We start from the raw sequence: 14,472 nt of genomic DNA, 5'->3' as shown, positions 1-14,472 counted from the left end.
AAAAGCGCCGGAATTCTTTGAGTTTTATGACAATTTAATGAACCAGATGTCCGTGTCAGAAAGCATTTTCCAAGCACGTGTCTTTCACGTACAATGATACAAGCAACATGTTGTTATTGTAACCTACATTTTCGTTAGCTCAGATTTGTGAATTTCATATATTTGTGAAATATAAATATATGTAATTCAAACATCAGTATAGATTACGTGTCATAAAGTCTGGCCTGCTCTTCTGTTCTGTAAGTTTGAAAATATGGAGGTGTCGTGACCACGAGGTAATCTTGACATTCAAACTGTTTTCATTTTTTAGGAAATAAAACTAACTTACATTAAAGCAACATTTCTGACGCTCACCAGGTCGATAAGCCGAAAGCATTTTTTTACTTTAAATCAGTGTGATAGACATAGGTGCTGTATGCACACATGTAAAACAAAGTTAGATGTAAGCAGTTCTGCCCTGCTGATTGATTGTGTTCAGTTAAATACTGACATCATGAAAAATCTAAAATAATTTTAAGGTCTGCCCATTTTGACGAGGTTTCTTACGTCGTAGCTCAGAAAAGCAAAAATTAAACAACATATTTTTAGGAATTTAGAAGACTGTTTTTTTACTTACTTACTTATATTTGCATATATAATCTGAGTAAATTGTAGTGCTAAATTTAAATGCTATTAAACACTATGAGGTTGAAGTATTATTTTCTTGTAGGTTTGTCAATGTCATGATATGAACTACGACATGCAGACTATGACGTCATAGTTCCGTGAATGCGAATTTCATTGTGTTATGTGTATTAATGGTCGATGGTGCTTTAATGTAATTTTCATTTCGATTTGTATGATAGGTTTTTGGTATGGCTACTAAAACTGACAATTCAAAAATGGGCCATGAAACCCTTTTTTCTTGTCGTTGCATTTCACAAAGTCTCACCTAACATTCCAGCCCATCAGATGATGGTGTTGACGTATATACGCCAACGCCAGCTTCATAACTCCAACACTTGTACGAGCGCTAAAATTGTGGTACTCCTTTTCAGGTGCCAACCAAGCAATTCGGAACTCTTGGTCATCCGGGTCCTTTTCATATCGTCTGCAATCCCCTTTTGGCTTAGGAATCACTTCTATTTTCTTCGGTATTTCGCTTTCGGTAACTAAATTTGGATCGACCGTTCCACATTGAAGAAAATAAGAAAATATTATTCCAAATAGTAAGAAAACACCCATTGTTGTTTATTTATACCCCAAAACAGCAATACTTAATTTCTCTATGTAAATGCTGTGAAATCTCGTAATCATGAACAAACTCAAGTATTTACCAACGTCAGTCTACACATATTGGAACGAAAAAACACGTAATGTAAAATATAACCACAAGTATAACGTAATCCAACATAGAAATAGTGAAATATCACTTTATTTTGACACGCATGTACAATGACAGAAAATAAATCCAAGAAAATATCTATCCCGTAGCTAAAACACACGTTTAGTATTCAACCATTTTGTTTCTATGCGATCCTCCATTGTCTCAACGTTAACGTTATGACGCATGGTGTAAGAACCAATCAAAGTTTCGCTAAAAACAATGAGTGAAGACAGTTCATGGGCCGTTACATTAATTAGCTGTCCAGCGAAGCGTAAATATGACAACACATGACTTGTCATAGATTTGCCTTTGACCTACCTTTGAACATCTTGGTTTGACTTGACATTCAGGTTACTCACTCAATGTTCGTTCATTGTCCAGACGTTACGTTTTGGACGTAACAGAAGACGCATCGCGTTAGTATAATTAAATCAATTGTGATATAGTTAATAAAGTTATTGTGTGAACATTTGCTGTATACCAATGGGTTATGCAAATGTCATCAATATGAGCAGAATGTCGTATACAAACACTGGTTTGGTAATAGTTTTGACAGTTCTAGCTGTTTGTGTTGTTTCTAGACACTCAGTAAAAATTGAAACAATGTTATGCACGTTCGTGAGAAAAATGGTAGAAAATACATGAAAAAGAATCAATACGATAAGTATTGAGGTAGGGGACATTGTAAACTGTTACAAACCCCACAATGCAGACGAAATCAAAATTAAACAAGAAAATATCACAAATGTGTTGACTGTTGTGAAAATGAAAATATTTCGCGAAACGTTGGTTAATGCTAGGAACGCTTTACCAACAGACTCAGTGAAACAAACTGAACTCCAAAAGGTGCCCGCAGCCATGTACAGGACGTGCAGCGACCAATAGGTCCACCGGAAATACATGAGCCCGTAAGCCGTCCATCATCACTGACGACAGGAAAACTGCAACTACAGAGGGTGCAATTGCTAGACCGGTAGATATTAGCCGGCGTGGGCGTAGCTAGCCCTCTATTAATGTGGATTCATAATTGTGCTAGGGGGTTTCGGGGCATACTCCCTCGAAAAAAAATGAAAACCATGGTGCAATCTGGTGCATTCTGAGCGTTCTGAGGTGCATTACTTAGTACTGGAAAATGGACAGTTTTAGGATCATGTAGTCAAATACGCATACTGCAATTTTGGCTGTTTTTTGTTAGAAGCATGTGGATTTAGCCGCGTACTCGCGTATAGGCAGCTACGCGCCTGGCAGAAAAAATGTTATAAAATGATATGAACACTGTGGGCCAGCTATAAAGAACAGACACATCTCGGGACTCAACCTTATGTCTGTCCATAGACCTCTCCGCTTTAGGAAAAATGAATCTAGCTGAGTCTCTGGTTTTATGTCCGACATACATGTATATAGAATCCTCGGAAAATATCACCTGTTGAGTACACTAAACGATTTTTTAAAATCTCCTCATTTTCCAACAAGGATGGGGTTCTCGAGAAACAGATCAGTTCGAGTATCCACGGATGCGAAACAGTGGATTCAGCTCTTTTGTAAACACTTTTAATGGAATAGTTCGCATCCGTGTATTTGTGATCGGTAAATAAAAATCACTGTTGTAAATAAATGTAATCTAACTTCAAATGAAGGTCAAACGCATGTGTTTCTCTTTAAACAATACTGGCTTATGTCCAAAATACAGAATAGTTCAGTTCACTACATACCATAATGTAAGGGGAAACAAAAATACAATAAGAGAGCGCTTCTGTAAAGCTTTATACCAACATATTTTTGTGAAGAACTGATGACAAGGGTCCGCATGACCATATGATTGAAATCATGTCAGGATTTGATTCTTGAAGACTATTTTTATCAATATTTTACGATATCACAATAGCTTTTGCTCTGATGGGTTATTGTGGGTTTAACAAAAAACAAAGGGAGAAAAACAGAGAAAACAACAATTTGATAAAAATTGTTGTTGTTGTTGTGTCCCAGCCTGGGCGCATGTGATTTTGGTATGTGGTCATCAAGCCGGACAAGCGGGTTTCCTCCAGTTACCTCGGATAAAATGAGTGTTTCAGATGCATTACCAGGAAAACTTATTTTTGGTCTTAAAAAATGAACGGAAACGTTTAACCAATCCATTATTTTAATAACAAGCAGTGGCAATGTCACTGTGATTTAACTTGATTTAACTAATTGGCGCCCCCTGGAGGTGGCGACCTCATATCAAACGCATTTTTCTGGTTGGACATAGGAGGCCGAGTGATGGATAAAATTCGTATAAAATTCATTTAATTAATCGTATTTTGTTTTTGTTAAAGTTTATTGATGAAACACGACAAGAACATTGTAAAGTAAGAAAATAAATAATTGTCGTTCCTAAGCACGCTTGTAGATAAAAAACAGACAAGTTTATAATTCATTTAAACAACTTGTCCCGTTTTTGTGACTTTAGCTATAAAACATGACGACATGATAATTTATTTACATTCGGAGCTCCTCGGTCATTTTTATCGAAAACAACCCAGGATGTATGCCGGTACATCCGTAGAAGCAGTTCGTTAAATTTTGAATTATATTATTAATTTAAAATATTGCTTTAGCTTGTATTTGTTGATCTAAGTTTAAATTGATTGCCAGTAAATGGTATTATTGAAAACATAATTAAGATTCCCAAGAGTTAAATCATTAAGTTTAACTGCTAAAGTAAATTACTACGCGATCTACTTGCAGCGGACTTAAAGTGTACCGATTTCTGACATTGTAAACCGTCCATATACATATACATCCGATTTTGTTTTCGATAAAAATGCCTGTGGAGATCCGAATGAATTTATTCAAAAGAGAATCGTAGCAGACAACATGTTCGGCGTTCTGGTGTTACTGATATTGTTGACTACACGGCAGTTACTCCCCTTTGAACATACTTGATAGTTTTCCTAACGACAGGCGGTCACTGACATAATGCAAATAACACCTTAATTATAATTAAAACTAAGACTGGATTCTATCATAAGCAGAAGTTTACGTATTTTTAAAGTGCATCATTCCTTTTAAAAGTACGGTCCTGTTTAACAGTATTTTAAACAGCATGTTAACTTGAATAATTTAGTCTTTGTTTTACCGTTTGCAAAAAAAAATGAATACTAATTCTGTTAAAACAAACTTGCAACTGTAATAAAAAGATAATAGATAATAATATTTACGTATCGCAATGCAGACATTGATTGGACGAGCGAAGTCACCTGGTGGTTTTTTGGGGGGCGTGTCCGCTATCGTTTCAACCCTAATTGTACACATTGACTGCACGAGAGCCGTCACGTGGTGTTTAACCGCAACCGATACAAAATATTTAAATAAAAACCAATATATTAATAATTAGTTTGTCATTCAACTAATTTGTTAACTTAACAAACTTATTCATGGCGCCCCTTGATGCTTTGCATCAATGGTCTGTCTTGTATCTTTATTCCTATGCCATACTTTACATGACCTAAGGCTGGATAAAAATGTATTATTTTATCTGATCTCGTTTATAATAAAGATGGTGTTTAATTACTTAATTTGATCGCTTTATTCAAATAGCGCTGAAACAAAAACAGACGTAAAGCGCTTCAATTTCTCGATGAAATAACTTAGAAGAAAGCTTTTGTATTTTAAAGTTTATGTGAAAAACTCACTGTGTTGAGAAGACTCTTTAAAGTATCATAAGTTCAGATGCAAGCAGCTTAATGAATATTCTGTACATGTACTAAGTCACCTTGGCAAGGCAAGGCAATGGCAACAAAGTATTGGTGTCCGGTCACCCCATATTATTTTGCTAGCATTCGTTTGCTTATTACTTAAATTTAAAATAAATGACATACACTCATAAAGCCAACCACTTTGCTCATAACTGTTTATCGGCTAGATCTACCTTCAAGCAAGTCACATCATAGACTACACTGTAATAGTCTGTCAAAGATTCAAAGGCCCTACTTTAAAATTCAAAGAAAAAACATTAAACGCTAGGATAAATAGTCGGGATTGAAATCAATTGTGAAATGTTACCGCTCTTAATACTTAAGAATTAAAAACAGCCCCAGTAACTTATGATTGTGCACTGTGTATGTTTACGCACACATTTTGCGCTCTTAAGTATTTGCTCTCTTTTTCTGCGAAACAGCTTGGGCTACGGAGAAATAGCATGTGTACAAGCATGGTAGAACGTATTTATATATCTATACTCAAGTTTAATACTATTTAATGCTGTACCCAACAAACTTCTTTTGACTTAGATGTCACGAGTTTTCGCATTTTCCAATACTTGATGATTTCTGTCCATATTTCATACATTGACACAGATTTGAACTACTGCATGACTTTATTTAAATATAAGTAATGTACAGGTAAATTACATAAATTATCGTTGTATCTAAAAGCTCCCAAATATCCAATAAGGAATGTATTTAATACTTTTTACATAATGTACTTAAATAAGGTGCTGCAAATATTTATTTACTCAAACCACTTATTTGGAAGTTGGTTCTATAAGGTAACCGGCTTGTTTGACTGAAGAGAAGCGTACTGTAACTAAATGTATGTCCCACGTTCTTCAGTGATGATTTCTGCCACTTACTGATCTTTTTGTCGAGTTCATATTATAAAGAGAAGGTTCCGGAAAGATGAATCAAAGTAATCAGTCGTCTGCCTTGCTTTCCAACACAAGAAATAAGTTCTTTCAATTCAGATAGTCTTTGTTAAACTACACATGTATTTGTTGAAGGTCCCGAGCCCTTGTAAAAGATCGAAACTTGGTGAACGTCACTTGTAATATGTGTAGTGATAAGCTTGATCATTTTGGAAGTTTTATTATAATTTAAGCGAACTGATTCGAAATTAATCACTTTCTCTAGTGAGCATCAAACCCAAGACCGGTTCGGTAACATTTTACAACTACATCAATCCACACACTTGATAGCTGTATGGTCCTTCACGCGAATTCATTGAACTGTTAAATATACATCAATTCATATGTTTGACTGATCATGCCACGAATTAACCAACAGTTCATACGTTTAACTGATCATGCCAAGTATTAACCAACAGTTCATATGTTTAACTGATCATGTCAAGTATTAACCAACAGTTAATATATTTAACTGATCATGCCGAGTATTAACCAACAATTCATATGTTTAACTGATCATGCCAAGTATTAACCAACAGTTCAAATGTTAAACGGATCATGCCAAGTTTAAACCAACAGTTCATATGATTAACTGACCACGCCAAGTTTTAACCAACAATTCATATGTTTAACTGATCATGCCAAGTTTTAACCAATAGTTCATATGTTTAACTGATCATGCCAAGTATTTCCCAACAGTTCATATGTTTAACTGTCATGCAAAGTATTGACCAACAATTCATATATGTAACCGACCATGCCAAGTATAAACCAACAGTTCATATGTTTAACTGATCATGCCAAGTATCAACCAACAGTTAATATATTTAACTGATCATGCCAAGTGTAAACCAACAGTTCATATGTTTAACTGATCATGTCAAGTATTAACCAACAGTTCATATGTTTAACTGATCATGCCAAGTATTGACCAACAGTTCATATGTTAAACTGATCATGCCAAGTATTAACCAACAATTCGTAGGTTTAACTGATCATGCCAAGTATTAACCAACAATTCATATGTTTAACTGATCATGCCACGAATTAACCAATAATTCATAGGTTTAACTGATCATGCCAAGTATTAACCAACAGTTCAAATGTTAAACTGATCATGCCAAGATTAAACCAACAGTTCATATGATTAACTGACCATGCCAAGTTTTAACCAACAATTCATATGTTTAACTGATCATGCCAAGTTTTAACCAATAGTTCATATGTTTAACTGATCATGCCAAGTATTTCCCAACAGTTCATATGTTTAACTGTCATGCAAAGTATTGACCAACAATTCATATATGTAACCGACCATGCCAAGTATAAACCAACAGTTCATATGTTTAACTGATCATGCCAAGTATCAACCAACAGTTAATATATTTAACTGACCATGCCAAGTGTAAACCAACAGTTCATATGTTTAACTGATCATGCCAAGTATTAACCCAACAGTTCATATGTTTAACTGATCATGCCAAGTATTGACCAACAGTTCATATGTTAAACTGATCATGCCAAGTATTAACCAACAATTCATATGTTTAACTGATCATACAAAGTATAAACCAACCATTTATATATTTAACTGTCATACCAAGTATTAACCAACAATTCATATGTATAACTTATCATGCAAAATATTAACCAACAGTTCATATGTTAAACTGACCATGCCAAGTTAAAACCAAGAGTTCATATGTGTAACTGACCATGCCAAGTATTTACCAACAGTTAATATGTTTAACTGACCATGCCAAGTATTCACCAACAGTTCATATGTTTAACTGATCATGCCAAGTATTAACCAACAGTTAATATGTTTAACTGATCATGCCAAGTATTAACCAACAGTTCATATGTTTAACTGATCATGCCAAGTATTTCCCAACAGTTCATATGTTTAACTGTCATGCAAAGCATTAACCAACAGTTAATATGTTTAAATGATCATGCCAAGTATTAACCAACAGTATATGTCTTTCCCGCGCATTGTTGTGATATTGTATGGTTTATATTAATATAAGCCAGTAACATTGTTATATATACAGCAGAGGTCGGCCTGATAAAAACCAGTTACAGTGTCGGTAGTTCTCGTCCTGACGACCTTCGGAATCGTTATGCATTCGATATTCAGGTCGTCGGTGTATCATAGAGTCATCATGTCGTGTGTGTTTTTGCAATTAAACTTAAAGGCTTGCTAGATACAACTGATTAATATCTCATTCGACTTCATGATTACATAGGGTTTACATTGAACAATGAGTTCATTAAATTAATTTAACATGACAATGGGATCAACAAAAACGATTTATTTGCAAAAACAAAACAACAATGGTCTACTTATAACATTGATTTTATATAAAACTGAAAAAAATGAAACTTTTTACCTATGATTACATTTTCCCTGGTAATTGCATTATTTATACATACAATCATAAAGTCATGACTCAATGCATTTGTAGACAGGTGCCCTAACTCGCCGCCACCACATTAACGCGATAGCAAAAGTCTGCTATTGGTAAGTACGGAGATATTTGACAGTTGATTCTTCTAGCTGACATAGGAAGTGGTTTGATTTTGGTATGTTTACACTCATTTTTTGTGTACCGTTATGGCACAACACGGTATCCACATTTTCTAGGACAGGCATAAACAGCAACGCCCATAGTCTGGCTCCAGCTCAGCCAATTATGTTCCTAACAAGTCCAGTGATTTTTGAATGCTTGAATGTAACGTATGATCATCTTTTTTAGATTTATCCGAAGCACACAAAGCGGAATATTACAATTAATTTGACGAGATTTTATTTTCAATGTTCAATTTATTTCCGCGAAAATGTAATTCTTCTTCATTTGGTTGTGCTTTGCTTGTCTGTTTCGATATACTTCTTTCTCAGTTCAAATCTGTGACTTTCTCCTCAAGCTGCACTCTAACAGATTGGCCGTTTTGACTACTTTTTTATTGTTTGACTTGGAATGAGCCAATCTTTAATAAAACAATGTCTGGAAACTAGCGGTACAAGACTGCTTACAAAAGATCAGATAGCAGTTTTTCATTTTTACGTTAGAAAATTGATATTCTATTACTAAAAGCGTATCTAACGATTTTAGAAAAATGAAAATTTCGGCAGTTTTCCAAACAATTGAGATCTGCTCTATTGCAAGTTAGCTTATTTATCGTATACGCCTGAATTGAAGTAATTGATACCAAAATCAGCAGATACTGAAACAAAAACAAAACAGTCATGTGTGATTGCAGCTCTAAACTGTTTGTTTTCCTTTTGTACATTTTTTTCTGTTTCTTTTTCGTTTACGCTTCTGTTTTATAACATCATGCTTTTGGGTTTCGCTATATCCAAGTACCTGTTGTAATTCAACGCTGGTAAGAACTCTTTATTTTGCTTAAGCTGCATATAACGATTTGTTAAAGATGCACTATTACTCACAAAAAAGATTTAACACATTAAATAAAGTTGTTTAAATATACCAAAAATGATGAATAAATATCGAAAACAATGGTTCTTATGAAGAAACTGAGTTTAATTTAAAAGAAATGAGCAGAAAACACGGTATTTCCACCTTATGAGACGATAGTAGACCGCAGTAATTCTTTAAGCATTCACCAATCACTTAATATTTTTTGCGTTTTCAGCGATAAAATACACGGTTACAATCATGTTATCAGTAATTAATATTTTGCACAAACGCATTATTTAGTAAGTAGTTAAAGGTTTATTACTCAAAAATTATGTTTGTTATACAGGCGTATGAAATGATTTTAAATTAGGGTGTCACTTTAAATTTTGTCAAGATGCATGTTTGCTTGAATATGCGCTTTTGTAACACCATTGATGTTCTGTTAAACAGCTACATTTTTAGATATATTTCCTGTGTTTTGTGAGTATAATACTGTGTAAATGTTTTAGCTTTCATATTACAATTGAAAGCAGAGTAAAATCCTTGCATAGCATGTTATATTTTGTTCGACCTTGATGGTTTGAATGCCACGTATGACCATCCACGCATTGTTTATCGGAAGACAAGAAAGCGGATTAGTATCAATACATCAATAATTCGAGATGTGTTATTTTTAAGGTTCAAATTTTTTCTTCATTTGATTGTTCTTTGCTTTTCTCATTTTCGTTGTGTGTGTTTTTTGTTTTTCTCTTACTTTTTCCTCTTTTTAATCTCAGAATTTCTCTTCAATTGTTCGTTTTCTCTACCATCTGCTCTTCTCGTTTTCGTTTACGTTCATCTATAACGTCATCCTTTCGTGTTTCGTTCTCCTCGAGTACCTGCTGAACTTCAAAGCTTTAAATTACTCTTGATGTTCTTTCTTCCGCATAAAAATATTGTGATTAATAAACTTTTGTCGATATGCATGTTTGATAGAATATGTACTTTTAATAACCATTGCTCTTCTGTTAAACATCGCAGTTTTGAACTTATTTTAATACTGCATGGTAAATAAACAGTATTCTTGGCAAAGTTATCAAAGAAAATTGCGAAAACGCTACTAGTTTGTGCTTGTTTAGCTTTTGCGCCTTGGAGATAACTTCCTTTTGAACGTGCATGCGACGTTTACAGTTGTTTTATCGAATAAATCTTGTAGATCTGAGATCGTTTCCATACATATGTCTCAATCCGAAATCTGCTAACCTTCATAACTTGTGAATGTTATGAAAGCCCACCTTATGCTGGAAATAAACAACAAGGCCACCTAATGCTGGAAAAAATAGTTCAAGGCTACCTAATACGGCCGATTTATGTTGGAAACGGAATACAATGCCATCAATTGCTGGTCATAGAGAACAAGGGAACCATATGCTAAAATGTAGCACAATGCCAACTAATGCTGGAAATTGAGTACAATGTCACCTTATGTTGGAAATAGAGTACGTACAAGGCCACCTAATGCTGGAAATTGAGTACAATGTCACCTAACGCTGGAAACAGAATACAATGTCACTTTATGTTGTAAATTGAGTACAAGGCCACCTAATGCTGGAAATGTAGTAGAAGATCACATAATGCTAGATAAAGTGTACAAGGCCACTTAATGCTGAAAAAATACAAGGTCACCTTATGCTTGAAAAAGACTACATGGGCACCTAACGCTGAAAAGAGTACGTCAGCGTAGGTCATGGTTTAAAAATGCTTATGTTGTAATTCCGAAATCACAGTGCATTACCATAACAAATTGAAGACACCCTTTATGCATTGAAACTGTAATGATAAAATAGTGCATAACCAAAGATATTGTCTCATATGTAGATCTGGTGATTTTCATTTTACATTGAAAATTGAGCGATATATGACCATTTTGAAAAGATTTCTTCATATCTTAAATAGTGGCTTTCAATAGGGCAAAAAGTTTGTGCAGGGTAGATTTTGTATATTTTTGAATGAAATAAAGAATAGTTCAGCTCGTTCAATGCCTTTAATAGTTTCACGCAAATACATGATACACAAACGACAACAATGTATTACTTTTTAATCATTTAGCTCTTCATCTGCACTATACGAAATGTTTTTTCACCTTCTTTTTAATTGAACAGGTAGGGGCCACGTAATTCTGGGCTTCAAGATGAGTCATCTCCCGACCTATGTGACAGACGCTTAGGGAATGGACACCTTTATGCAATCCACCTGAAGATATCAAAGAAACTTTTTTAAAAACTAGAGTTCGATGTCTCTATTACTTTACAGGTATAGTCTAATATGAAAGAAAAACATAAGATATCATACTAGTCTGATTCTTGAATATAATGAGAGATCGACAGCACAAAAGGCCGCCAAAGCCTCGGTTAGTTTAATTGAGACCGTTTATTTACAGCACTACTGTAAAGCCACATTGATGGAAAATACAGCAGAAACAACAAAGATACATTTCAACTGGTCAGTGAGTTTTGGTTACCTGCTAGAAGGTAAGTTTTGCCCACTTCGAGCTGTGCACCGCACATAGATGAAACTGACGAAGTATGAACTTCAATCTGTTTCACTGAATGTATCTGAAATATAAAAAATAGTTAAACATCAGTGTTTTCGTGTATATATTTTTGTATATATCATTACTGTGAACACTGTTTGAAGATTCGTGTTCTTCTTTTGCTTAAAGATTCAATATCAAGGTTGTATAAGAGCATGAAACCTATTATGCTATATTGGTGTTACAACTGTCATAGCTTAGGTAATTAACAAAGTAGTGATTTAATCTGCTATCTATCTATCTTAAAAGTGGCATTCAAAGCAATAGTGAAATTCATCACCAATAGTATTACAGAGATAGCAGGTTCTTTGGTTGATATGTTTTAATATTTTAAAAGCGACCTTTTTCAAAAAGTAATATATGTTCTATATTTACAAGATGATAAAACAGATAAGTGTATAGGTAATTATCTTGATATTCTTCAATTCAATGGTAGAGTATGTACATTCAACATAATATTGATGATATGCATTTGTCAAACGTTTTAAATCACAAAAAGGCAATAATTAAACATTTCGTATACTGCAGTCAAGTATTCAATTCCTTGAATCAAAATTACTTTAAAGAGGTCAACTTAAATGAAAGGACATGGAAGGAAACAATGCTTCAAAGTCTAAACTTTTGTAAAAAATAAATCATCTCTTTTGCCGTCCGTTCAAAGAATTATTTTAATAGAATGCAACATTTTCAAACACACGCTGGATGCATGAATGCAGCATGCTCAATGTTGTGCCCCGAATACGGTAGTCAATCAAAATGTAGATTACATTACAGGTCAGTTTGCATTAAAAATGTTTTATTGCTCTCGTTCTTCCCCTTCTAAATCAGTAAAATCTTACTTCAAATATTCTAACTACTAGCATACTATTTGACAACGTATACACATGTCTGTACTTCTGTCGCATCGTTTGTAGCAGCAGTACCTGCACTGGCTTCACAGTCTGCTGTACTAGAACGGTGTAAACTATCTTCTCAGTGTCAGGCCTCCTCTCCTTGATTACGGTGCCAATAATGGCTGAAATTGACATGCAAATACTAGTATAAGACATTTGTTGATCTTTAATTTAAATTTAGTTAATCGAGATATCACAGAAAGCTTTATCTTAACAATTGGCGCATCAACGATTCTGTGATTATCTTACACCGTTATTTAACACGTTTTCTATTTCTTTAACGCCTATAATTCTTTATTGACATTTATAGGAGAATAGCGTGAGAAACATAAGGTCAAGACGTCGAGTGTTTCTATTACGCCTCCAACATGAATGACGCAATGATATTGGTCCAGGACTGGTCACGCGGTGACCCAATATTTTTCCATATTGGGACACCAATTTTATATGGTACTAAAATGGCGTCTATTTTCCGATTCCGATGCAGAAATGAAACATTTAAACGTGTAAGCAGGTTGTCGCTCTCATCCGATATGGTTTCCTTTGCACCGTATGTCCTATATCGGGTCACCTACTAACCCCGTAACTTGTAATATCAAAAACAAAACACAAAAACGGCATGGTGAGCGCTCCGATAATTCTATAAGAAATATAGGAACCTATTACAAGCATTAGAGTGAACATAACACATTTTTTCACCAAAAAGCATGTCTTAAATAAAAACTGTTGTTCGAAGCCGATTGCACACAGCGTATGAAACAGGTGAGATATTTATATAAGACCTAAGATGCAGATACATGGCACCAATGTTGATGTCCTGTCGATTTGTAGAACTGACGAGTTATTTAAAGCCATCATTTGACCCTCTAGTTACTGGTTTTTTTTTAATATTTCTATATACCACCTTAACTGGAATACACATATTACTAGTATTTGATTTTAATATTATTTTTATTCTAAAAGCCAGAAGTTCTTACCGAATTTTGCGTAACAGAAGCGTGCCTCTTCTCCAATTATTGAACATCTACAGCCCGCACTTATCCGTAGATACAGAATAACAATTATCAGCAACAGAATAAATCTATACGCGAACATTGCGTTTACTTTGAATTGTTATTGTCTATGCTTAAAACCAGACGTAACAGTGGTTGAACAGTTATCTAAACCACGACATTTATTGAGTTAGACGTTTAAAACCGGATTCAAACAGAAGAAACGATTGGCTGAAGGTAACAGGATTTAATCCTATTCAATAAATAAATGAATCACAACAAGCAAAAACTAGAATTTAATCGTTGTATGTATCTTATTGCATAAATGTACAAATTGTGTATTTAAATGGTTTACTGATAATTTACTGCGTTTTCCCTACAAATACTTATGGTTTACAGATATTAAAATGCAAAACCTGATCCGAAAAGTCATGTTAGTAGAGTTATTTGTTTGATTAACTGGTGGTAGATACAAACTTGATAGCACTCAATATGCTTCCTGCGAAGGAACCGATTATACATTTCTATAATATGATAAAATATCAAGACTATGACAGCATTTAT

The 14,472-nt window shown here is 34.3% G+C and overlaps 2 protein-coding genes across 2 annotated transcripts in view; both read right to left on the bottom strand.

Annotated features, from left to right (window-relative positions):
• Positions 1 to 1,624, bottom strand: part of LOC128232496 (atrial natriuretic peptide receptor 1-like) — a 42,380-nt gene extending 40,756 nt beyond the window's left edge. Inside the window, exon 1 of the mRNA XM_052946069.1 lies at positions 932 to 1,624. Coding sequence (XP_052802029.1) covers positions 932 to 1,224 — 293 coding nt within the window. The 5' untranslated portion in view covers positions 1,225 to 1,624. The remainder of the gene's footprint in view (positions 1 to 931) is intronic.
• A 9,835-nt stretch (positions 1,625 to 11,459) lies between these two features.
• On the bottom strand, positions 11,460 to 14,219 carry LOC128229635 (uncharacterized). The gene is made up of 4 exons (XM_052941402.1): positions 13,894 to 14,219; positions 12,947 to 13,038; positions 11,952 to 12,045; positions 11,460 to 11,683 (listed from the first exon to the last, which is right to left on the bottom strand). The coding sequence occupies exons 1-4, from the start codon at positions 14,009 to 14,011 to the stop codon at positions 11,553 to 11,555; spliced, it is 435 nt and encodes a 144-aa protein (XP_052797362.1). The 5' UTR covers positions 14,012 to 14,219; the 3' UTR covers positions 11,460 to 11,552.
• Positions 14,220 to 14,472: the final 253 nt, after the last annotated feature.

This window comes from Mya arenaria, chromosome 4, assembly GCF_026914265.1.
Source record: "Mya arenaria isolate MELC-2E11 chromosome 4, ASM2691426v1".
NCBI classification, from domain to species: domain Eukaryota; kingdom Metazoa; phylum Mollusca; class Bivalvia; order Myida; family Myidae; genus Mya; species Mya arenaria.
Note: the sequence above shows the minus strand (reverse complement) of the source record. Positions and strands in the feature narration are given on the sequence as shown.

What these genes read in the sequence shown, in the direction of transcription:
- LOC128229635 (XM_052941402.1), bottom strand. Translation starts at nt 14,011, where the DNA reads ATGTTCGCGTATAGATTTATTCTGTTGCTGATAATTGTTATTCTGTAT. An exon ending in AGACTGTGAAGCCAGTGCAG is followed by an intron (nt 12,046 to 12,946) that starts GTACTGCTGCTA and finishes TTTATATTTCAG; the next exon opens with ATACATTCAGTGAAACAGAT. An exon ending in CAAAACTTACCTTCTAGCAG is followed by an intron (nt 11,684 to 11,951) that starts GTAACCAAAACT and finishes TGATATCTTCAG; the next exon opens with GTGGATTGCATAAAGGTGTC.